At 28.2% G+C, this 26,762-nt stretch overlaps 3 protein-coding genes across 10 annotated transcripts in view; all 3 read left to right on the top strand.

Annotated features, from left to right (window-relative positions):
- The window catches only part of LOC113793122 (uncharacterized), a 38,511-nt gene extending 21,895 nt beyond the window's left edge, over positions 1-16,616 (top strand). For 3 of the 5 annotated variants that reach the window (XM_075824598.1, XM_027343097.2, XM_027343100.2), the window contains 8 exons: positions 4,766-5,124; positions 9,767-10,498; positions 12,121-12,270; positions 12,368-12,478; positions 12,677-12,826; positions 12,950-13,087; positions 13,152-15,556; positions 15,621-16,615. In XM_075824598.1, coding sequence (XP_075680713.1) covers positions 4,766-5,124; positions 9,767-10,498; positions 12,121-12,270; positions 12,368-12,478; positions 12,677-12,826; positions 12,950-13,087; positions 13,152-15,556; positions 15,621-15,630 — 4,055 coding nt within the window. In that variant the 3' untranslated portion in view covers positions 15,631-16,615. Of the gene's footprint in view, positions 1-4,019; positions 4,166-4,765; positions 5,125-9,766; positions 10,499-12,120; positions 12,271-12,367; positions 12,479-12,676; positions 12,827-12,949; positions 13,088-13,151; positions 15,557-15,620 lie in introns of those variants that run through there. The other 2 variants (XM_027343099.2, XM_027343096.2) reach the window with 2 other exon arrangements.
- A 2,311-nt stretch (positions 16,617-18,927) lies between these two features.
- On the top strand, positions 18,928-24,631 carry LOC113793306 (putative ferric-chelate reductase 1 homolog). 4 transcript variants are annotated; one of them, XM_075823586.1, is made up of 8 exons: positions 18,928-19,076; positions 21,646-21,784; positions 21,845-22,265; positions 22,337-23,378; positions 23,437-23,552; positions 23,610-23,696; positions 23,758-24,052; positions 24,109-24,631. In XM_075823586.1, coding segments are annotated over exons 2-8 (2,127 nt in total). In that variant the 5' UTR covers positions 18,928-19,076; positions 21,646-21,782; the 3' UTR covers positions 24,273-24,631. The 4 variants fall into 4 exon arrangements, with proteins under 4 accessions (XP_075679701.1, XP_075679707.1, XP_075679706.1 ...); XM_075823592.1 differs by having other exon boundaries at positions 18,933-19,076; positions 21,875-22,265; positions 24,109-24,630; XM_075823591.1 differs by lacking the exon at positions 18,928-19,076 and adding an exon at positions 21,247-21,359.
- A 152-nt stretch (positions 24,632-24,783) lies between these two features.
- LOC113793132 (uncharacterized) lies at positions 24,784-26,707 on the top strand. The gene is made up of 2 exons (XM_027343112.2): positions 24,784-25,406; positions 25,530-26,707. Exons 1-2 carry the CDS (start codon positions 24,971-24,973, stop codon positions 26,147-26,149), a joined length of 1,056 nt encoding a protein of 351 aa, XP_027198913.2. The 5' UTR covers positions 24,784-24,970; the 3' UTR covers positions 26,150-26,707.
- The last annotated feature ends 55 nt before the right edge of the window (positions 26,708-26,762 follow it).

Below are 26,762 nucleotides of genomic sequence, written 5' to 3'. Positions count from 1 at the left end.
AACAAACCAAAATGATTCGAATCCGAAAAAAAGAGAATGTCTGTATAAGACAACGTTGATGAAGAAAAAATCCAGAACATATAACAGGAAAAAAAGAGTCTCTCGCGCATATCCGAAATACAGTGTTTGAAAGAGTGTTGGTCTTGTGTATCAGTCTTTTTTTTATCATCGGCCATAACATTAAAAAAATTTCTGTTTGATGAATAAAAAACAAAATAAACATCATCAGATGCTATTTAGCATTACAACAGTACAGTGGTTGAAGGATTGAACTGATTTTTTATGATTGGATCAAAATTCTCTTCTTTTTTTGTTTCTTCGATCACCAAACAAAAATGACAATGATATTTCAAAAAACATTGATGCATAATCGTTGACAATTTTCATATATTGTGACCAAAACCATCGTGTTCGGAATGTTTGTTCTTATTATTTCCCATAATAATAATTGATAACGATCACATTTAAAACATCTTGATTGATTCAAATCGTGAATTGAGTTTATTCCATTTTTATCGTATGTATCTTATCTTTTTTTTGTTGTTGTTTCTGTTTTCGTACGACAATGTGAAAACAAAAAAAAAATTCAAATCGATCATTGTGTGATTGTCTCATCGACAATTTTGTCATCTTTGTCGACTATTATTTTTTTCAGTTTTCTCAAATTGATTGATTGATTGATTGATTGATTGATTCAATAAAAATTTTAACAATATTTTTCTATTTTGGTTTGTCTTATTACCCTGAAGAAAATGACAAAAATATTTATCATTGAGATATAAGAATTTTCTGTTTCTCGATCAAATCGACTTGTTTTTTTTGTTGAAGAGTCCAGATGATCAACCTAATCAGTTAACAGTCAATTTGAATTATATAATGATGAATCATTTGATGACTTGTCGCTTAGTTATGACTTAATATTTGTCGTTGAACTTATAATTGATCGGTAAATAACATGACATGATGACATCTACACCCTTCTTTATATCATTACTTTTGCAATTCAATAAATGATGGATGGAATTCAATGCTAGAAAGCATCAATTTTCATTTCACCTCAATTTTTCTTGTTTTGTTTGCAAAAAATGAAAAATTCCCGCGAATAATCAGCAAGAGAAGCAAAAAAACGATCCTAATCTTCTTGCGCAATCAATTAAAGGAAATGTCTTTTTCTTACATAGAAAAAAATATCAGATCAAACTTCATAAGTCATCAAATGTTAAACACATTTTGATAAAATCAAGGATTAACCTTAGTACGTTTTTTACTGCTAATCTATATTTCATCATTAATACCCTATTATCATCTTGAATCGTCATTTTAGTTTTCCAAATTTTTTAATATGTGTTTGTGTATAATAATTGTTTTTTAGGATTATGCGGAACAAACTAAAATATCATTTCAATTCAATTTATTTCAAAAATCAAGCTTTCAACATTTGAAATGTGCAAGAATTTTTTTTCTTTTCCACTATTCTTTATTTATGTTTTATTTTTCATCCAAATATGGCTGTCATGATATTATAATAAAAAAGTTAATTTAAGTTTAGGTTTTTTTTTGGTAGATTTTGTTCATTCATCCCAGATACTAAACAATATTATTTTTACCAAAACAGAATTCATTTATTGAATTTTAAAAGTTCAATGTGATTTAGAGTTTAAATTTGTGTTTAAATTCACATGACTTGAACTTTGATGAAATTTTGTTTATTTTCATCTTGATTGCATCCATCAGAATTTATTTCATTTAAATCATATGAATTTTAAAGTTCAAAGAATTGAATGCAACACTAATCAAACACAACATATTCTTATTATGAATAAATGCATTGGAGCTTTAGTTTTTTTTTGAAATAAAAACAAATTTCATTATTCTTATTAGTCTAATAGTCAAATATTTGTTTCTTCAGTTGCTATTCAAATTCAATTTTTTGAATCATTTTTATTTGAATTTATTTCGAATACAAAATGAAATGGATGCTTTTCTCATCAAAGTAATATAAGTTGTTAATAAATAAATAAATGATTTTACAAGAAAATTTCCATCAAAATCAGCTTACCGGAACTGAAATTTGATTAGAACTACCTATTTGATCTATTTACCATGCATTTATCGCTGTATGTATGTTGTATAATGTTTATCAAAACAAATAATCAATGACATTGCGTTGACTACAAAAGTTATCTTTTCAAGATTATTGCTAACAAATGATACATTCAAAAAATTTTTCCCTTCAATCCCTATCCCTAAATTTATCAATCCTGACTTTTACACAACACAATTTTACACAGGACACGGTCACTTTCAAAAGTACCTACACAGAATACAGAGATCAAATACAGACACTTGTACATGCACAAACAACACCCCACAAGATTCAATACATTTAATAATACAATGTCCACACTACACCAACATAAGACACGAATTACAATTACACAACATAATTTCACCAAATCAATTTGTACAAAATAAACAGACATACACAAAATTCAAATTACTTTGTAAACATATTTACACACATCTACACACACTTTCTTTTTAAATTTTAAAATTAATTTTAAAAATTTTTATTTGACGTGAATATCCGAAATTTCGGATAAACGTTTTTCAATAAATTGAATTGAATTGAATTCAAGATTATTGCTTATTTGCTTAATTCAAATATCTTTTTTTTTCATCTTCTTTGCAACTATATCTTTGAATCGATGCTTAATCGATCGATTTGCACGATATTCAAACTTTTAACAATTTTTCAGTTGTTTATTTAATACATTCTTTTTTTTCCTATCGGTCACATTAACTTGGTCAAAGTAAAATCCGATGGTCAAATATTGTTCTGTACATATCAACTTGATAGACAAATCAGAGGATTATATAAATAGTTTAAAATAATATATTCATGTCACATAATACATATCATTCGTTCATAAAAGGAGATCAACTGATATGATGAAATGAAAATGAAATTGAAAAAATAAACTAAAGAAAAACAAATGTTTTTTTTTCATTAAAGTTTGCTCTTATACCGAAGGATTGCTTTTATAATGTTTATTTTTATAAGTTTTTTTTTCATCAAGAAAATTATTACTCTTGAAAAAATGGTATCTACTTTGATTAAATATTGCACGTATAAGATCATGATAATGAAGATTATTATTATTATAATGATGATGTTCGGCTTTGTTTTGCAATTTAATTAATGATTATTAAAAAGTAAACTATGGTTTTAGGAAAAAAATATGTCAAAATTTTTTGAAAAATTTTCATTCTATAATTTTATTATTATTATTATTCAGGATACATAATAATTAAGAATGACGATGATGTTTTTAATCTTCTACACAGAAAATGGATAAAATTTGTGTATACGTTACATAATCGTTTATTATCATTTATAATTGTTTTTGTTTTTGAATTTGTACTTTTATTGTTTCATGATTCAGTATTGTTTTCTTTTTTTTTTTGATGGATAAAATTCTTGTTTTTTTTCCTAATTCAAATTAAAATTATAAAACTAAATGATCTCATGGTTGTTACATTGCACAGGAAACTTTTCTTAATTAAATAGACTAAATGTTCTTATTTTATACCAACAAATTTTCAAAGGAAAACATTACTATAGTCACATTGATAGTTGTTTTTAGATTTTCCTCATCACAACGTATTGTTTACATACTATTATCTCATTTCATATCTTATTATGGTTGTTTTTTTCCAATAGTGAACGTAGATCAACAATCTATTATCAATATAGAATATAAATATATTAGAATCTAACAATAATAATGATAATTATCATAATGATAATAATGAGTAATGCAAGATCATAAACAGCAATTTTTGTTTGTTTGGCTGTAAGATTGTTTATAGCAAATTATCACAACAAAAAATGATTGATTTAGAAGAAATTTTTTGCAAATGAAATAAAATCTATACTGCAAGTTCTCTTGAATGATCACATTCATCATCATTATTATCCAAAAAAAATAATCATCAATCTCAGCAGCTGCAGTTTTGTTTTCACTATTCTTGATAGTTTAATTCACAATGCTTTTACCTATTCCTTATGACATTCGATTATTTCCGTTTCAAAATTTAAACAATGATTCGGGCAAAAGTTCTGATAAAAAACAAATCAAACTCATCATCAAAACAATTAAATGTATGAGTATTTTTTATCTTGTCTTTTTTTTGAATAATAATAATAAAAAATTATGTTTCATGATGAATAATCCAGAAAAAAAGAAAGAAAGCGAAACATTTTATACGCCACCTTGCACATAATTCATCTGTCACGATTCTATTGATATTGATTTGTTGTTTTTTGTTTTTGATTTCAGATGAAATAGAATCAAGGCTAAAATTCATTGCCTATTCATTGTATAATAGAATTTGTTGAGTAGAAAAGAAAAGTATTTTTTCTTTACAATTCTGTTTACCTTATTTTTGCGTTGACATGCACTACTATTGAAATTCAATGAAATTTTTTTTCAAAATATTGATAGTGGGCCGCATTCGTACATAAACCACAAAATATATCATGAAAATATGGTAATAATTGTTGTCATTTAGATTGTAATTCATAAATAAATGCTGCTGTTTTTTTCACTTGAATAATTTCTCTTGAAACATACACTTTTATCATATTTATTGTTTGGCTGCAGAACTGTAACCATACAATCATTTCATTTCATTACATCACCTGACCATTTATAATTTATTTTGTCTTTTTTTTTTTCTTTGTATTTTCTGTTTTGTTTAGGTGAAAACGATGGAACATTCGACGCTGGTGAATACCATAATCAAACCAAAATTGATACTACGAACACGACCGACAATTATAATCGTAATAGTGTTTATAATATCAATAATAAACAGCCTTCGAATCATTCATACAACAATCAAACAACAAATTCACGTGAAAATTACCTGAATTTTTCAACATCTACCGAAACGAATACGAATAATAATAATAATAATAATAACAATAATTGCCATAATAGGCCATCAGCTTTTCGTAGCAATTCATCTGCTAGTTCATTATATCAATCATTGAATTCCAACAATAACAATACACAACCGTTAAATTTATCATCATCACCAACTAAATCATTTGCTGGGGTATGTCAAATCTTGAAACATCCTTCACCCGAAATCTAATCTAACACTTTTTTTGGATTATACATTCTTTTTCAACGAATATTAATGATATATAGTGATAGAAAAATGTTATATATGGTGATTGATTGGGTGTGATTTGCGCCCAATTTGTAATAAACAAACAATAAAGAATCATTCATTTGATAATTTCATTTTATTTTTGACCTTGACATTCACCGCCAATTGCATTTGAACAAATTTCATAAAAACACAAAGCTAAATTGTTCAGAGAATATTGAACTTTTTTTGTTGTTGTTGTTGTATACAACACAATACGAATATTGATTGGATGCAAACGATAAAAAAAACAGTTGAAATGTCATCAACAACCATCCATCTTATCTCGAATTTTTTTTTCTTCGCTATAATTTCATATAAACACAAAAGAATTGATAGAATCAAATTATTGTATGTGTGGTGAATGAACCGTCGTTCTTTTGGTTGGAAAAAAATTTACCTTTACCTAAAGATGAAAAAGTAATGAAATTTTTTTTTGTAGATGATGATGATGATGAAGATGACTGTACAAGTCTCATCATATCACTGTGAAAAAGGTCAAATCATACATGCTATTTATGATATTTCTTTTTTTTTCACCCGTTAGATCGTTATTGTATGATTTTTTCTTTTTCATTTTTTTTCAAATGTGAAAAAAAATTAAGGAAGTAATATTTTGTTTCGTTCAATATGAAACCTTGTGTTGAACAATGAAATTGTTATTGAATATTTAATAATAAAAAATAACAAAATGATACAATAGATATCAATGCATCACCTGTCACCTTCAGAAAAGCAGAACCAGCTAGTAATTTTTTTCTACATATTTTATTTTGATTGTATTCTGAATCTAAAATGGACACTATTTTCTTAGCGATTTTTTTCTCTGCTCAAAGCTAAAGCAATCACAGGTAGTTTAATGAAGTAAACCGTTTTTTTTTAATTTTATCATAGCCCTAATGATATTATCACATACACACACTCACATAATACAAAAATCTACGCATAATGTTTTTTCTTCTGACCATCAAATTATATGATGATGGTAATCATTATCATCAAGGTTATTAAAACATTCAATTATATTGATGATGATTTAGTATTTAGTATGTCTAGTCTACTAGTTTATATCACACTATAATATATTTGATGATTATATCCGGTTTTTACTTCCTATTTATATCTAAATAAAAAACAAAACAAAACACAAATAAATTAAATCAACATTGGCTACCAATTTTTTTTTCTTCAATGTTTTTATCAATTCATGATTGAAATGTATCAATTTTTTTCAGAATGAAAAAAAAATCTTGAGAAATTCAACGAAAACAACAACAACAAAACTTGAATTTATTTTGCATAATTTGTTTTTGTTTGTTTGTTTGTTTGTTGGTATTCTCAATCAACAATCATTTGTTTTTTTCGCAATCATTTTGTAGAACATTATAAAATTTTTGTCGTCATCAAATTTTTTGCTTTTTCATCAGCAATGTTTTTTGTTTTTTTGTCTTTTTTCAATGATCTTGTCGTATACACCTCGTATATATGGTTGAATGAACATATATCATTCCTCTTTTTTTCCATTTCATCCTAAATTTACATTATTTCGGTTTTTTTCGTTGTTGTTGTTGTTGTTGAAATTGAGAAAAACATGACAGTATAGAAAAAAAATTCTTTTACTTCCGCTCGAATTGTTTTTTTAAAGATATATTATTTACATCATGATCGATATTGTAAAATGATTTGTTTGCTTCGTTGATCAATTGCATTAGATTCAAGGAGAGACGATAACATCGGCATTGTTTTTTCTGACTTTATCAATTTTTACATCAAAATTTTCGTTCATATAACAAATGAACAAAAAAATAATGAATGAATGTTCATCTTGATTTGTCGTTTTTTTGGATTTTTCTCATATTCATTTTTCTCGGTCAACTTTTTGTTTTGTTCCGTTAAGTAATTATTCATTCATTTAAAACATTATTTAAGATATTTACATCATGTTTTTTTTTGCTTAAATATGTAACTCAACACCCACATAATTTGGCCTAATTTATGAAAATTTAGGTGTTAAAGATGATCATCATCATTGTATTAATGATGATGATGATAAAAAAAGTTTATTATTAATTAATACTAAAGAAAAAAACCGTAAGAAAATCAGTTTTTTCTTTCGAGATCAAAATGATAATGAATACAATGAATAAGTTATAATAATTTATCCATATTTTTTCTTTCTTGTTTTTTTTTTTGGTTTAGCTTACGGGCTTAGCTGAGTGAAAAAAAAGATTATTATAATAATTATTTTTTTTTTTGTTCAGAATAATTCATTTATTTGTAACAAAATATGTGTTGTTATGTTGTTGTCATAATGACCCATAATAAAATATTAACCAATTCGTTGCCTGTATAAAATAGGGAACAGGAGAAGAAAAAAAAGAATTAGGACATCATTATCACATGTATGTCAAGGTTAATCGAAGTTGTATCTTAATTTTATTCAGTAAATTTTTATGATATTCCATTTTTTAAATGTAAAAATGTTGATACACAAACATCAAATATTGCTTTAGTTTTGTTTATTTTTCTTATATTGTTTAAAATTGTTATAAAATATCATTTAGAAAGTTTGCTTAACGATGATGGCCAGATAAAAATGTCAATATACTTTTTGTGTTTGTGTTTTATTATATCATCATCATTTGAATATAATTCTTTCAATTGATAAAATAATTTTAAATTTTACATCTGCTTTTGTGCAGTTTTTTTTCGCAAACTTTTATGCTTCGTAATCCTATTATCTGATAGTTATTGTATTCTAAATCCATTCGTAGATCAAACTATTCTATTCTCACTATTCTGTGGACATTATCTATCTTAAAGTTGATTTTTTTATATATTAAACCTTAGATTCAAAGCTCACAATTGAAACAAAAACGATCAATATTGTGTGTTTATGTGTGCTAGAGAGTTAGAGAAAATTTCTGACCACAAAAATAATTTATTGTCCTGTATTTACAAAACACGCATCCATATTATGAATGTTGTCTTTTTTTCCTGCTGGTATTCCAAAAAAACAGCTAAACCTTGGATAACAAAAAAAAAAAAAAAATTAAATTAAATTAAATCGGATTTTGGATGCATGAGAATGAATATTGTCAAATACATCAAATGGGAATTTTTATGAGATTTTATGCTGTTGTTTTTTTTTGTTGTTTTTTTTGGCTGTCACCATTTTCCACATTGTATGTCAACCCTGCAATCATATCCTGGTATTTTACATATTTTTTTTTGTCATTTCCCATATTTGTTTGTTAGTAATATACATTATTAAATTGAAATTGGTACAGCATTTTATAGCCATGTATGAATGATGAGAGAGGGCAATGAAAAGAAAAGAAAAATCATTAACTACAAATGTGATTCAATTTTTTCCATTTTTTTCCTGTTTGTCAATTCTATTTTCATAGCTTTTTCTCAAAATCAGATCGAAAATTAATTTCATCTTGTTCCAAACAACCTTGTACATGTATTTATCACATTATTCATAATTGATTTTTTCCATAAACATGGTCATCATCATCATCGCCATTTTATAATGATAAAATAAGACAAGAAATTACTGCCGGAATTTTCGTTACATTTTTTGTTTTCCTTGTTTCGAAAATATAATGTAAAAAAACTATGACCATCATCATCATCATCATCGTAGAGGCTATTTTAAATCACATCAATTCAATCTAGATTCATTCAATCTTTCCAAAACAAGACAACTATAAAAGTGAATTTGAATGTTTTAAAACTCACGACAAAAGATAATTCATAAATGATTTGATGTGATGGATATTTCATCATCTTCATTTTTGTAATTTATTAGTTAACTTTAGCTTTTTTTTCCTACTCAATTTTCTGCAAAATTTAGAATTTTTTCAAAAAAAAATTCAGATTGAGATTGAAAATGCATTTTCATTTTCTCCGACATCCATATTTTAATCAAAACAAAAAGTCCACGGAAAAAAATTAATTTACAAAATACCGAGTTATATAACATTTTTCATGTTTTTGAAAATAAAAAAATATATTTTTCATCAGCATAATAGCAAAAAAAAAAAAAAAGAAAATTGGCCATGTATACTTGTCGGATATATGAATATATATGCTGTTCCTTCTTTTGTATGATATGTAAATTTCTTTTTCGTATCACTCCTATTACCATACATTTATCTCTTTTATGATGATGTGTTGACATTTTATTCTATATAAAAAACATAACAGAATTTTCTTTTCGATTAATTATTTTTCATTTTAGTTTTTAGTTTCCGAATCTTTTCTCTTTTTTTTCACACTTATGTAAGAAAGAAATAAAGAAAGAAAGGAAAAAAATCATCAGAAATTATCCATATCATTTTTTTTCATACTTGATGACAAATCTATATTCTATTGTTAGGGTTTCTATCTTAGTATCTTCGTTTGTATTATTATATGATTTTGACAATCAAGATTTCTTTTCAATATAATTTGATTGTTCATTAATATTAATGTCTTTTTCTTTCGGTATATATTCTTTTTTTTTGTTTCATTCATTGCTTCTATCCAAAATGAATAGAGCCCAAATCTTCGCCAAAGACGTGGTGCAATGGTCTCCTGTGACAATCTTTTAGCCGACAGTCATGAACTGTTTGGCGGTCTTGGTGGTTCGGAAAGCACATTGAAAAATTTAAAAAATTCAAGCCGTAAAATTGGTGGTATATTTTCTATACCATTTAAAAGTGATACGGAAAAAATGGAACAATTATCCGATCTGTTAAAACAATATACAGAAAATGGTATACCAGATCCTAAACATTTATCATTCGTTGCTAGTACGAATAAATTAAATCATTTAAGAGCATTATCATTATCAATATCAAGTATGTTTACTGGTGGAAATATTAGTCCCAATACATCAACAGCGATAAATTCGACAACGCCTACATCAAATATGTCATTATTATCGACGGCTAAAACTTCTTTATCAACTACGGATCTTCATCGTTTACATAATAATCATTCCAATAATAATCCATTAACAATATTATCTCATCCACAACAACATCCAGGACAAATTTTATCATCCACATCATTTGATCAATCGGTTGATTCATATTATTATTTAGAACCAGAATGGCGTTCAATTGTCGATAATGCTGATCAATTATCCGCACGTATACAAAGTCAAAATGAAGCTATATGGGAATTATTACAAACAGAAGTGTTCTACATTCGTCGCTTAAAAGTCATCAATGATGTATGCATAGCCTGTTTATTGAATCTTCAGAATGAATGTCTTCTCACTGAGGTTTGTTGAATTTTATTTTCATTTCTTATTTCGGAATTTGTTAGAATATTTTTTATATTCATTGCCTCAATCACCATTTTAAATAACCAGTTATGAATTCAGAATATCTTGAAAAAATGTTTTATTGCTTGAAGCTAGTTATTCATGAAAAATTTCATTATTATTATTATGATTTTATTTATCACTTTCTTTATGTTGTAAACAATTTTTATTCAAATCTCAATAAAGTCATTCGGCTGAATATTCTAACTTTTCTTTTTAAACATCATATATAGTCAAAAAATGATGATTTCAATCAGTTAAATTATGACAATGACAATCATGTAAATTGTTTTGTATCATTAAACACGTAGGCGGAAGAGTTTGTTGTTGATCTACAGATATACATAGAACATTAATAACAAAAAAAACAACCTTTTAGCATAATGAAGATGATTGAATCACAGATCACGTATATCATAAAATTTTAACATCTATTGTTGCTCAATCAAATCATATCAATTTAAATAGGCGAATGAGATTAAACTGAAAAAAATTTCACTTTCTTATTCTCTCACTTTAGTGGATCCTAATCATTTAAATGAATTATCATGTATTACTATCTATCACGAATACAACAACAACAAAAGAAAGAAAAGATTTTTATTCTCTAATCTTGATTCCGATTAATACAAATTTCTCTATTCATCATCGTGATAATGATGATGATGATAATGATGATAATAGAGATTATTTTTATGTTCAAAATAATAATTTAATGATGCATATGGACATTATTGTTATTTAAACGAAAATAACTATTCTAATCGCGTAGGTGCCTAAATGCTATTGTTTGTTGATCCAAATAAATCACATGCATGTGTACATGTCATTGATTCATTTATCATTGTATAAGGAATTTCAATGATGATGATGATGATGAAATCAAAGGTTTGCTTTTCATTTTATTTGCTTTTTGTTGAGCCCAACATGTTATTTAGAAAAAAGTGAAAATATTCATCTAACTTTATTTGAATATGTTATTTGTGTGTGATATCAATGCATCCATTGTTTACATCGACAATGAACAATTCTGTTTGACTTTTTTTTCGATCTTAAATTATGTCCATTTTTTATAGTAGAACAAAAATCTTAATAAAAAATCAAATAACGATCGAGTTGACACAAAAAAATAGTGTTTTTTTTCTTATTCAGGAACAAAAACAATACATCAACAACAACAACAACGACGAGGATAGAAGAGTTATGAGAATAAATTATTTCCCGTTTCGGTTTTTGTATTGTTTAGAAACAAATTTTAGCTTTATTTGGTAACATCCTATAGATATTTCATTATCCTGGAGAAAAAAAATTTTTTCTTGTTTTTGTTTATAATCATTGTTAATTTATTTAAATCAATGTTTTTTTTCTTTTCACTAAAACAATCACTGACATTTGTAATTGACATACATTGATAATCGATATTCTCAAGTGTAGAGATAGTGCATGTCATATCATTATTGTCTTTTTCAATTAGAATTGATCAATATTCATTTCAATTACAGTGACGTATTTTAATTGATTTTTTCTTAATATTATATTCATTCAATTTAAAATTGTCTTGATCGATTTTTTGTTTGCAGATCGATGTATACAACGTTTTCAGTAATATTGGCGAAGTATACGAAGCAAATCATCATTTTTGGATGCGTTATTTGTTACCAATGTTAAATCATAGTCGTGAAACAAAGACACCATTGAATCCGACAATGTTGGAAGAAGGATTTCTTCAGGTAAACAATGATACAACCATTATATTTTTTTTTGTTTGCATTTTTCAATTTATGGTGATTTCATTAATTTCTATTTTTTCAAATATAAATTTTATAGTTTGATCAGATATTTCGCCCATACATTCGGTATTGCTTGGAGCATAGTAAATGTTTACATTATTTAAAAGAAAAACGAAAATCAAATGCTTTATTCGAAGAATACATATCGGTAAGTGAAATTGCATTTGTACAACAACAAAAAAAATTTGCCTATGTCGAATCTATTTCCGAGTGTTGAAAGGTTTCATTGAAATCATCATTTCTTTGAATATCTTTCATATTTCATTGTTTATCAATAACTGATATATAACATTTTGTTTCAATTTGTTTCCATCTTTTTGTTATTGGTTATATTTGTTTCGTGCAGTGGTGCAGAAAACACAAAGATTGTGAACGACTTGATTTGATGGGCCTATTGGTGAAGCCATTCCAGCGTCTAACAAAATATTCATTGTTATTGAAAGCAATTCTAAATAAAACTGACAATGAAACGCATAAAGATTGCCTCAATAGAATGGTAAATGATTGACAAAAAATTAAATTCAAATTGAAATCTGGAATATGAATTGAATGTTCCAGATTTTAGTGTTTTTGTTGTTTCTTTCATTTTTGTTTTTTATTTTTTATTTTCAACAAATAGATACATTGTGTGGATCGATTTGTAAGTGGAATTAATGCCTCAATGTCAAGAAAACAAGAATACGAAGCATTATCTGCGGTCGTTAGCCGAATCGAAATTTATGATGCTATTGAATGTAGCAATGATGAAGCTGAAAAGGTTTGTTAATCTAATCGATTTTCGATATTAAACTAATTACAAAATAATTTCATTTTTGTTACAGTTTCTTAAAGAATATTTAGATCTTGATCTGATGCAAACAATGCCCGGATGTGCACCACAAAAAATTCGGCATCTATATCTTGAAGATACGCTAAAGCTAAAAGATTCTATCACTAACAAACAAGATGTACATTGTTTTCTTTTCACTGATGTATTTCTTGTTTGTAAACCATTAAATAAAAAAAGCAGTGATAGTCGCATGAAAGTCATTCGACAGCCATTTATTATCGATAGATTAGTGGTTCATGAACTGAAAGAGAGTAGCGGATTCTTGTTGATCTATTTGAATGAATTCAATGTGGCTTGTACTTATATGTTATTGTTCACATCGGAAACACGAAACTGGGTCGAACAGATTAGAAAAGCACAGGAAGACTATCGTAGCTTTAAATTTTCATCTGTCGAACCGGAGCATTGTACTACATATCAGAATAGCTATGATGATGATGTGATCTACGGAAATGATCATCATCAATTATTCACTACATCACCACGATCATCGAGCCGATCAAGTCTGATTCATTCACACAGTGGTTCACAGGATATGAATGATCAGCCAATACAAACTACCAGCCAAACAATGGTTACTAATGCTCCACAACATCAAGTTACTTGTAATCAGCTTTCTATTACACAACAATCGCCTAGAGCTATCAGTTTTGAATTAGGTGATCTTCGCAATCCTAGTTTAGTAGTCGAAGATACCGATTCTTTTGCACGTTCACAATCATTTGATAATCGATCACCGGTTGTTACGATCACATCACCACGACATGAACGTCGAGCTTTTCTATTACGAAGTCAACAACAACAACAGCAACCGCAACAATCATTGCAACGACAAGGCGTCAACAACAATAGTGGTTGCGGTAATCAAACCAGTGTTGATAGTAACGGTTCATCAAGTTATCTCAACCAAAATAGTCTTTCAGTCAATGTTCCTTATGTTCAGCCAGTCAATTCTGTAACGGTTCAATCACGCCAAACTCGAAGATCTGTACCAAATATTTCGAATATGAACACCGGGAACCAAAACACTATCACATTGAACGAACCTATTCCTACTTGTCAATCGAGTCAGAATAGCCCACCAACAGCAACCATTCAAGTTGCCGTTCATCCGCCACCACCTTCTCCATCACCACCACCACCAAAAAGATCACCGACAAAATCAATTACGAATCGACCATTGCCACCATTACCACCTCATGTCACAACTGTTTCACCACCTTTACCATCTTCTCCGCCACCACAACCACCACCATCATTGATGTCGATTAGCTCACGAGGAATACCTAATCCAATGACAATGACTGTCAATAAACCACCATTGATAAAAACGAAAAATATATCGTATGGTGCTTCCTCAACGCCTGAAACTAAATCTGTCGAAGATGCTAATAACAATAACATGGTACACATATCAGTTAATCAAAATAGCTCTTCCGATAAAGAATCGCCATCAGCTACATTATCATCAGAATTAGCTGGATCCGATAATAAAAATGATGAGATGAATAACTGTGACAATGCAAATGAAGACGATACAAAAAACAATCGTAGTCCTCAACAAAAAAGAACTTATCGACCAGATCGTCGTTATCACACAGCTGATTCAATCGATCATCTCAAAAAAGAAAAAGATAATTCCATTCATAAACGTTTGTCATGGAATTATGGCAACCAACACCAAAAACAGCAAAATATTCAGTGCCCTTATCATCATCATCATCAACATCATCAGCAATCACAAAATGGACAACAACACTGTTGTGGTGGCTGTAATTCTGCTCATAATTGTTCTTCCGGTGGTCAACCATTTCAATCTCGATCACTTGCATCGTCTCATCAACAACAAAATAAATGCCTTAGTACAGAATCTGTTTGTTGTTCGAGCGGCTTTAGTAGTACCGGATCAGTGCCATTAAGTGTAGGAAGCGTTGTAGATAATCAATGCGATCATTGCAACTGTTGTTCAACTGTTCATCATTTGCAACTACATGAAGAAGATGAGGATATAGATACTGATGTGGTAATGAAACGTGATCATTATCATCGTAAAGCTACAAGAAAACCTTCCACTTCATCGGATCGTGATTCGGCTCTTCCAATAAGTCCTTCATTGAATGAATCGTGTGGAATTCAAAATTCACCTTCACCAATATGTTATCAAAATGAATATTCAAATTCACAATGTAATATTGTTGATCAATGTGGAGCTGAAGATATATCTAAGTCACCAGCAGATAGTCCCGATATAAAAATCGATGTACGTGAAATGAAAGATGGCATATCATCTGTTCAGATAACATTGACAGGTGGATCAAATACAGTAACACGACCATCAAAAGCCGATCTTAAACGTATGAAAGAATTCATATTTTCAAATTGTAATTTGGAATCCTCGTAAGTTTATTTGATTGACATTTTCAGAAATTTTTTTCAATTCTATTCTTGTTATTTATTACAGGGAAGTGTGATTTCTTGATATTGGTTATCGCCTTTTCAATTATTCATTTATATCCGACTCGAAAATTGGATGGAAATTTAACTTGATTCATGTTTGTTTACTTTTAAATGAACATGAGTGGAAATATTTGGATCGTATTTTTGGATCGGATGCCTTCACGTTTAATCAACGTTTTCAACGGAAAAAAAGATGCATTTAAATTTCTTCGTTTGTTAATTGTTGTTGTTTTTTTTTGTATTACTTGGCAAAGTTTTTATTTTTGGTTAAAGATATGTAACAACAACAAAAAATGAATCAAATGGTATTGATGTTATTCAATGTGAATTGTTTTTGAAATGAAAAATGTTAATCGAATTACACACACGCACATTATACTCATATAGATACAATTACAAATTTCATTGCTTTTTTGTTGTTGTCAGATTATACCTCATTAAGATTTGATTGTTTTTTTTTCGTTTCATTTATTATTTTATTTTTTAAATACATAAATTTTAATGATTATCTCAATGAAATTATTGTTAAACAAAATTAAAGAATATTATATATGAGCTTAGTTATATAAACAAAGAAATGCCATGAATTTGCCTTTGTAGTCCTAAGCCAGGCTCTTTTTTTATTATTATTCACAGAATCATTCATGAAATGATTCAGAAAATAGTAGTTCTGACATTCCACATCATAAATCAATAGCAAATTATTTCTATTAGGGATTTCTTTCAGTTCTCAATGTATGTTTTGTTTGCAATATATACGATTAATTTGTCACCAATAATACATTAATTTAATAATTAGTTTGGACACACCCGACCATCGGATTATTATTATTATCAATAAACACTGAATTTACCTTCTCACGCACACACACAAAAGACACTTGTCCATGCCTAAATTATTCTCAATTTTTTTTTGTTTCAAATCATAATTATTATCACCTATTGTTGGGGAGACATTTTTGGTGTCCAGATATTCGAAAAATTTAATTAAATAAAATTTCAAAAAAAAATTGATAATTTTTATTGTTTTTTTATTTCTGTCATTAGATGGCAGTGTTGATTTCAAAATTCAATGTCACAGCGACATCTTACAACAACCTAACAACAACAAATAATTTAATTATTTATCTTGATGAACATCACACCTTGGATAAAAGCAATTAAACTTCACTGTTAACATTAATAGCTGTTGAAGAATGTTTATCTAACTAAATAATGTTTTCTGAGGGGCTTTCATTCATATACGTTAATTATAAAAGTTAAATGAACAAAATTAGAGTATTTATCTTAAATTAGTCTGAAAAAAATCGTCCATTTCGTTCCAATGGCTGCAATTTGAATGTGTGATTTCAAATTTAACATACATCAAACATAGTTGGGATTTTTTTCTTCAAAAATTTTAAATTTTAGATATTATTCATTAATGATCAGAATTAAACAACCAAAAAAATGGAAATTAGTTGTTGTTAGTGGGTAAACAAAATTATTTATCATTAGTGTTTTTTTTTGCTATCTGGATATTAATGGATTTTCGAAGAAAAAGTTCATACCAATCACATAAACAAAGTTCATAATTTTTGGAAAATATCGAGCCATACATTTGTTTTTGAAATTGACAAAAAAAACAACAAATATTTTTCTTTTTCAAACTATATCCAAATTCATGGATTGTTGCACACGTGTCCATGAAGTTTTGTCCAACTAACTATCTTATACATGGAAAAAATATTTAAACATTGATTCGAAATGAAATTGTATGTATAATTGTTTCCCATTGAATTCAATCTGAATATCAAGATATACTACCACCTTCAAAAACCGATTATATCAATGTCAATTTAAAATAAGTTAAATGTCATTGGTCGATGACGATCATATTATATTCTCGTTATAAATAAAAAACAAAATGTTGTTATCAATAAATGATTTCAACTATAATCGTACCAAGGTAATAGCTGCTATTGTTTTGTTTTTTTTTTTGATTTTCATGAAACAAAATTGGACAAACTAACCGGCCGCTAACAACTATATTCACCAGTCACCAATAATCACCATGACCAAAAATTTAAATTTTTTCATTTTTTTTGAAATTTAAATTCCCAAAATAAAATGTAATAAGATAGGAAATTAAGTTTGAAAAGAACAAAACAAAAAATTTGTTTCAATCCAATATTATATCCGGTACGACAAAAATTTTAGGTTTTTCCTGGTATTATATTAGATCATTTTTTTGGACAAATATTTACATCAACTTGCTGATGATTTAATAACTATGATGGAAATAATTGTTTGTTTGCATATGAAATTATCGTTAATTAATGCATGTATCATATCTCAACAAGGAAAAAGTTCCCGAAAATTTGGTTGCAACTTTCAATTTTCTAAAACGGATATACTAAATGCAGTTGATTGCTCACAGTTGAAATATCTCTTTTTTTCAAAATCTGACAGTAAATAAATAACATATCATGAATAGATTTCGATGCTATTGAAAGTCTCATTTCGATACATCTTAATTAAAGTTTTTTTTTCTAATTTGTTCAAATTACTAAGACCCTGAACCTTTTGTTTTTATTCATTTGTTGTTTTACCTTAAGGGGGAAATAAAACCAGCTCGTTTTTTTTCATTTTAGTTCTGACGTTCATGTTCATGAAACTTAGAGTTTACTTGAAACATTGATTCATTTCATTTGCGATCCTGAAACATGTATGTATTTAGTGAAAAAAAAGAGAAAAAAATGATTTCTATATTAATGAAAACAAACAACGTATTAATAAATGAAACAATTTTTTCTCTACAAAATGAAAATAAAAGAAAAAAAGAGAAATCTGTTGGACTTTATCTAAATTGCTATTAACGGAATATGTTTTTTTTTGTTCATGTGATTATAAACATTTATAATCGACTATTATTGCCATTATCATTATCATACATATTAATTTTTGTGTTCGTGTTAATCAGTGCACAATCCAATTTTACCGATCACATTTTTTTTTTGAAAAAAAAATTATTAGAAAAAGACATGATTATACGTTTGAAGTGAAATATTTTGTTTTTTGGTTTAGTTTGTCCAATCTTCAACAAGATTGAATTTAGTTTTTTTTCCTGATATTCATTTGACAATCAATGAATTTTGCTGCAAACAACAATCATCCTGAATAAAAAGATCAATTCTGTGTGTGTTTGTCGAATCGTCTTTTTTCCGTTTCCATTTTTTTTTAAATATTTACATTGATTTTTATGAACGAATTTCGAAATCTTTTATCATGTGAAACTAATTACTTGATAGTTTTGATTTTTTTTGTTTTGTTTTTTTTCGTTCTACAATCATATAAATCAATAATCTAATTTTGCTTTTTTTTCATTCGAAACGGCACACGAACATCGATTATCAACAAAACATCAAAATACGAAAAAAGCACATTCATCTCTCAAATGAATTTTAGTGAAAATTTCAAGGTAAATTTAGCCATGATTGACGTTTTTTTTATAATTGTGCATATTTCTTTTTTATATCCTGAAATGACAATCAAGCAATCAATATATTTATCATGATGTAATTTTTTTTTCATTGCCATGAATGTCAAATTTCACACTGTTGATCAAAATAAAATAAAATTTTCCAATCATATAATGATTACATTGTATTCGTTACAATTTTGATTGGATTAATTTCCCCTTCTCCCCTCTGTAGATATGATTGGTTTTGAAAAAAAAACATTGAATTCTCATTTTAACGAGATTCTATTAGGTTTTTCAAATTCTTTAATTATTTTCAAGTGTGAAAATCAAATATTTATTTTCCAGCAAATTTTCCCAATAATATTGAAGAAATCGAATGGTTTTTTTCTTGGTTGTTTATGGCTTATTAATATTATCCAGCATCAAACAATAGTCATATGATTTATCTATTGTATATAAATAGATGATTTTCGTAATTTTCATTAAATTGCATAAAATCACCATTTAAAAAAAAGACTTTATGTATTTAGACAAATCTATGACTTTTCACAACCACCATTCTATTTTAATTTTTTTTTCGCAGATGTTCATTGAATAATGATCATTATGATCTCTTATTCATGATGACAATGATGATGAAATGAAAATCGGTTTATTTGTCGTTTTATGTAAATATTTTTTTTTCATCTTTCCTGAGGATGATGATGTCGATAGACGAGAAAACACTCACCTCGATATTTATCGAAACACATTGATGATGTAATCATCTTCCGATTATACATGCTATGATGAACGCGATGATGATATCTGAAATAGCGACATGTCCATTTTTATTATCGTCACAACGAAGGCTTAAAAGTGGAATTTTTGTTGTTGTTGTTGTTGTAATAGCATTAAATGGATGAAGATAATAATTATCTCATCATAAAGACACGATGAGATTAATCTTAGACTAAATCTCCAAAACAAAATTCTAAATTTCGACATCATGCATTATTATTATTACATTAATGATATATGCAAAAAAAATGAAAACAAAAAACAAATCAAATTCATCGATATACAATCAATAATTCGTTGCATTTTCATCATTTTGTTTTTAATAATAATTTGCCATCAAGTAGCTTGGTGACTATAGTCGTTGTTTATTTTTGAAACATTCAATTGATCATCATTTTATACAAAGTTTGCGAATAATATATGACTAGGATATCCCAATACAAGTTTATTAGCATTTTTACAAAATTTTCAATTTTTCTCGGGGAATAAAGCAGATGATAGCACACTCTTGACCATATTTCGTAATGTTTTACATGTTGAATCAATAGAGTGTAAGAGGCGTTAAATTATGATTTCTCAATTTTCAATCATTTGAATCGATTAACGCTTTCATCTGAATGTAAAAATAAAATTAGCATTCTTTCTATGAATTTTGATTTCGAACGTTCCATGTAAATCATATGAACAGCTGTCATTTTATGATTTCTTTTTGAATTTTAACCGTTTTTTTCCTTAAAAATAATCTATTGCATTCATTGTTCAATTGAATTGTGACGATTGAATATCGTCTGTTTTTAATTACAATTTTAATTGATTCGTTATTCTTTTTGGCATGGTTTAAATAGTAAATCAAATGAAATAAAATGATGCTCAGTTGATAATGGAATAGACAAATATGAATCAATTTCCTTGAAATATTCCACATTATAATGGAATGTAGAACGACGATTTAATGGCCGTAACAAATATTAATAAATGTTGACAAACGATTCTTGTCACGAAAATTGATATCACTGTTTTGATTTTATGTAAAAAAAATGATTGAATTTTTATTTCCTTTATTCAATAGGACAAAACTATGAAGAGCGACCAAGCGTTTCGATATATTCCGCAATCCTTATTATCAATCAAAAAAAATTGATAGATTGATGATATTGAACGGTCGTTTTGAGAACCTTGAGAATATGGGGAATAATTTCTTGTGTGAGAGGGGGAGACCAGCTGTTTGTTCAACACTTGTTATTATGGTCGATGATTTCCTTTTTTTTGATACTACTATTCTTCTATTTCAAAACTATGTTATAATTTTCACTGTCCACTAATTTCATATTGTCAACTTGACACAATTTCCGTTTGTTTTTTGTTTTTTGTTTCAAATATGATGATTGATTCGGCTGACTGACTTAAGTGTTTTTTCATCACACACACACACAAACAAACAAACAACTTGATTGTGAAATATCCTCATTCGCACGTCCGTTGCTCCAATTGGTATTCATGGTACAAATGAATGTAGAAAAAATTTATAAACAAGCTAATTGGTTGGTCACCTTGAAGAATGTAGTGTTTTTTTGTTGTTGTTGATTTTATTAAAACAAGAAAAAAATCATTATTTTTTTTTGCTATGCAAATTTGATTTATTAAGTTGTCATTATTTAAGAATACAGATACCATTACTTTACAGTAGAAATGAAAGAATGACCGGAAACTGTCTCATTATTTATTTTATTATTAAATTATATTTGTTTTTTTTTGTTTTCCCACTGTTTTCATTTTGATCAAATAGAAACAGAACTTGAATAGAAGTGACAGTACCGTTATTGTCGTACGAATATGTTCGATAATTGGATTCACAGGTGAATTCACACAAACAAACACAAATAGCCATTCGGTTTTTTAGATATAGATTTGTGAACAAAAAAAATGTGAGTATAAATCATAATGATTTATTGAATGATCGAATTCGATACAAACATATTCATCAGGTCTGTAAAAATTGTTCTTCAATTGTTTAGATTTCATCTATTACGTCATAGATTGATGTATCATTATTCATCATCACATTCCAGAATGTTCATCTCATATTTATTGTTGTTGATTTATATGATGATGACCACTGTTACCATTATTGATGCATATAGTAATGGAGCACCGAATGGTGAAGCATGTCGTACATTATATCCTGGTCATGGTGTTGATAAACAATATGGCCGTTCATCTTATCGAATAAATGCATCAAATCGATTCAACGATTCAAAAATAGTGGTAACATTATATTCACCATCTGATACATTTCTTGGATTCATTATGCAAGCTAGATTACATAGTGATAGAGAAATGTTAGTAAATGGACAATTCTCTTCAAATGAACATGCACAAGCATTGGATTGTCTGGGTGGTTATCAGGTAAACAGTTTTCGATGCAATTATAAATAATCATCATTTATTCAATTTTTATCATTTTTCTATATGATCAGAATACTTTAACGCACACAAATTCATTTCCAAAATATAAAATTGAAACCGTATGGACCCCACCGAAAAATTTCATCAGTGATATTGTATTTCGTGTGACTGTTGTACAATCAAAAAATGTCTTCTGGACAGCTATCGATTCGGATATGATTGAATTATCACCAAATCCATTAGGCGTTCAATATAATCCGAATAGTTTGAATGCATTCAACATTCCCAATGATTCACCACAAATTCCAAGTGGATTTGTTGTGAATAAAGATAGCGATCATCATCATCGCCGTTCACCTTATCATGTAGCTCTATCATCATCAGCCATTACACCACCATCACCATTTCTAACTGTATCACATCAACCTTTAGTTCAGAATTCACCAAAACATGATCCAAGCCATAGTACACATGATCTTATCTATTATCTTGATTATAATGTATGCAGCCGAAAACTTTGTTTTGGTTTGCCACATGGCTGTCTTCGCCGACGTAATTGTATTATTTTAATGACTGCCGGCTTTGTCTTATACACAGATTCTGTAGTGGAATTTGAAATAATCGCAGATCATAAATCGGCAATGACCAGTAAACGAGCAGTAACATTCGGATCAACATCACCCATCATGTCTACCTCTGCCTATTATTCGATGGCATTATCACATGATAAAATAATGGGCAATGATAGTGTTACCGATTGTATTCTGAGCAATGGTCGACCACAAATACTGAACAGTATTAATGTGGGAAAATCAAATGAAGAATTGTCTGAAAGTGAATTTCATGGTGTAACCGTTATGAATGCTACATATAATAATGGTATTCTTTTTTGTAAATGGCGTAAACGGCGTCGTTTTACTTTACGTGGTACTCGCTATGATCTTCGAGATGATAAATATCATATTATGCTGGCTTTTGGCCGTCTATCTCCCTTCAGCAATTTTCACCGTAAAGAACCACATTTCGATAAGATTGTTTCCGATTCGATGGTCGATTTTCGAATGACAGGTTCAATATCAGCATATTCAAAAATGTTTTTGATCAAATTTCATGGTATGCTTTTTAGTTATGATTTTATGTGATTATTAATTTCTCTGTTTTATCTATACAGCATTCTTTATGATTGTTGCTTGGGTTGGTTTTGCCAGTATCGGTATTATTACAGCACGTTATCTAAAACCTTTATGGCTTTCGCATTCATTGTTTGGTGTTCGTATTTGGTTTGCGGTAAGATAAATTCATTTTTGAATTTTGAGTTGATTGACATCTAATTCATTTGCACAGATTCATCGTTCTAGTATGTTGGCTGCATTAATATTCGTCTGCATCGGAGCTATTTGCATTTTCCTTCACGTTGATGGTTTTACTATTGTATGTTTTTGTTGAATTAGAAAAAATATTTTTAAATTCTCATTCTTTTTCAATTTCATAGGGATTTCATCAAATACTTGGAATGATTGCCATTTTATGTGCTGTCCTAAATCCAATTGGCGCTGTATTTCGGCCTGAATGTGAATCAAGTAAACGATGGATATTTAATTGGATACATTGGTTAATCGGAAATATTGGCTATGTTTGCGCTATCGGTGCCCTTTTTATGGCATTTCAATTGAATTCTATACATTTATCTACCCCATACTTATGGTCAATAGCTTTCTATTTATTCTTCAATCTAACAGTACATTCATTATTACAATTGTATTTTTGCAATTGTCATCATACCAAAGGTAGATAATCATTATATTATTACGTTTGAAAGTTTTTAATTTATATTTTTCTTCAGAATCAAGCGACATATCTGATGGATCATTACCATCAACATCAAATACTAATCAACGAATAGATAGCCTTGCGGATACATCGTTTTTACGATATTTTTTTATCTTATACATTTCCGTTATATTAATCTTTGTGATCACAATCATCTCAATCATATTAATCAATTAACTCTTAAAGTGCCATGTCACTCATGTAAGGATGACAGCTCATAAATATTTTTAAAGAAAATTTTTGGACACTTTAAGGGTTTAACTCATTTCTTTCACTTGTAAATATTCACATACATATAAATAGATGATTTTCAAGGTTATTATTGGGACCAGATCATTATCATCATCACGAATCGAATTTTCACAATAAAACTGTTACACAATTCTAAACGTTCACAATACTCACTCACATTTATATTTTTTCAGTCAAAAAATATCACCGATTTCTTTCTCCCTCTCCATTCTATTATAAGTCTGTCTAAATACATTTTATTTTGATTATTGTCTTATCGGACGACATTTTTAATCGGTTTTTGATGAAATAATAAAATTTAACTAAAAAAAATTGAATTAATTTTAATTGGGCCGCTAACAGCCAAAATAATAAATACCAAATATTGATATCCTGAAAGGATATGACGACAATAATAGAATTTTGCAGCAATAGTTGACTTGAAAACAAACATAATCATTGACTTTCCGCTTTTGATCATTACAAATGACATTCGTAAATCATTGGCGCAAGTACATCACACGTTGGCACACACACAAAAATGCCATTCAAATGGTGGCCATTCGAATTTCGTTATTCATCCTAATTATCATTATTATTAGCAATTTTTCAGCTTTTCCAAAAAAAAAAATTTCATTTATTCGATGCATCATTTAAATATTGAAGCATTGCCATTGATTCTTTATTTTGGCTCTGTTTCATTATTATCATTGATGTATGGTGTGCTAAAATTTTTTGAAAAATATCAACATCGTCGTAGAAATGTACAGGAACAAAATAATGATTTTGTTGATAATGAAAAAAAACATACAATCGAAAGAGATCGAAAACGATCATGTCAGAAATTGCAGCAACAGCAATCAAAAAGAAAATCTCCTTTCACGAAATTGTTTCGGAATGTTTTCCTTAAATTACGTTTCACAAGTAATAATCATAAGAATGAATATTTTCCATCAGAACAGGAAAAACGTTGTGGCATTGCCATACGAACTGGGTATCAACAACAACAACAACAACAGAATGTCAGCCCGTATGTTTATATCTCCGGACATGATCGGGATTCGCAAAATTTAGCACACGGTATGTACGATACATTTAGCACGTATACCAAAATTTCTAATTGGTCATTGCCTCGACTTTTCGTTGAATTTGCCTGTACTTTTAACTAATATTATTTGACATTTCTTCCTTATACTATATTAGCAAATATTAGCCCGGAAAGTTCAAAGGTCGATCTTTCATCTTTAGCTAGCAATAATCATGGTGAGGATCAGCCATCGATGGTGAACGGTGGTATAAAGTCACGTTCGCATCAACATCCTCGTTATCAACGAAATAATTCTTCATCAAGATCTTTATTGCAGTTAGAAAATGGTGGAAGCCTAACTAGAGTTGTAATCACTGAAATTGAACACCATCAATTTCAACGAAATAAAGAAATCGAAGAATCTAATCGACAACAACAACAACATTTGGAACAACCAGAAAATATGAGAATTGCTAATAATAAATTGAATGCTGCATTTGATTATCTGGAAAATGAAACATATTCTGATCCCATATATGATGTACCATCATCACGTTCATTAATCAATTTAATCGATGTAACCAAAGTCAATTTACCGATCAAACAACAAAGAGGTCAAAATAATAATAATGAAATTATTGCTTATTATCATACTAGTACGCCGAATCTTTTTTCAATCAAATCGGGCGTTAACATTCATTCAAATGGCAATGATGTTCATGGTGATTATCATGATGATGATGATGATGAAGAATCCATTTATGATACACCAAAAAGCCGATCATTTGTTGCCTGATCATATCATCCTTGTAACCATTTCGTCCTTTCCTATTCGATTCGATTGGTGTTGGATCTAATTCTCTTTTCACTTACTCCGGAAAAAACGAGTTATCGCACATTGACACCATCGTCATTGCCATATAAAAATGAAATTATGATGACATTTTTTTCATTTAAAAAAACCCCGTTAATAATGATGATATTGAAACAAGAACAGTTTGTATAATTATACTAAAAATTGTTATTAAGACATGAAAAATCAATGAAATCTTTTATTTTTTTTATGTATAAAATCGAATGATATCGATAAGATTGTAGCTGGCGGCAACTTTTCTTTTGCACCATTGCAATTTGGTTGCAATAAATTTTGTTTTCATATCGATTCCTTTATTTTTTTGAATTGAAATTTTTAGTGACATCTTTGTTGTTGTTGTTGTTGTTGGGGTAACCTGTAAAACTATAGTTTGATCATATCAAACATGTTGCGATTGCTTGTTTATAAATATATAAATTAATAACCAAAAAAATTTACAAAAAAAAATTCTCATTTTCGGTATTGGAATAAAAATCCGAAAAAAATAAAATGACTATATTCGTGTATGAAAAATATTATTTCGTACTTTTTTTGT

The sequence above is a fragment of the Dermatophagoides pteronyssinus genome, unplaced genomic scaffold (genome assembly GCF_027571235.1).
Source record: "Dermatophagoides pteronyssinus isolate colony J.1.1.1.1 unplaced genomic scaffold, Derpt_VIB-CSIC_2022.12 sq0001, whole genome shotgun sequence".
Classification (NCBI taxonomy): Eukaryota; Metazoa; Arthropoda; class Arachnida; order Sarcoptiformes; family Pyroglyphidae; genus Dermatophagoides; species Dermatophagoides pteronyssinus.
This window is presented reverse-complemented; position numbering and strand designations above follow the sequence as displayed.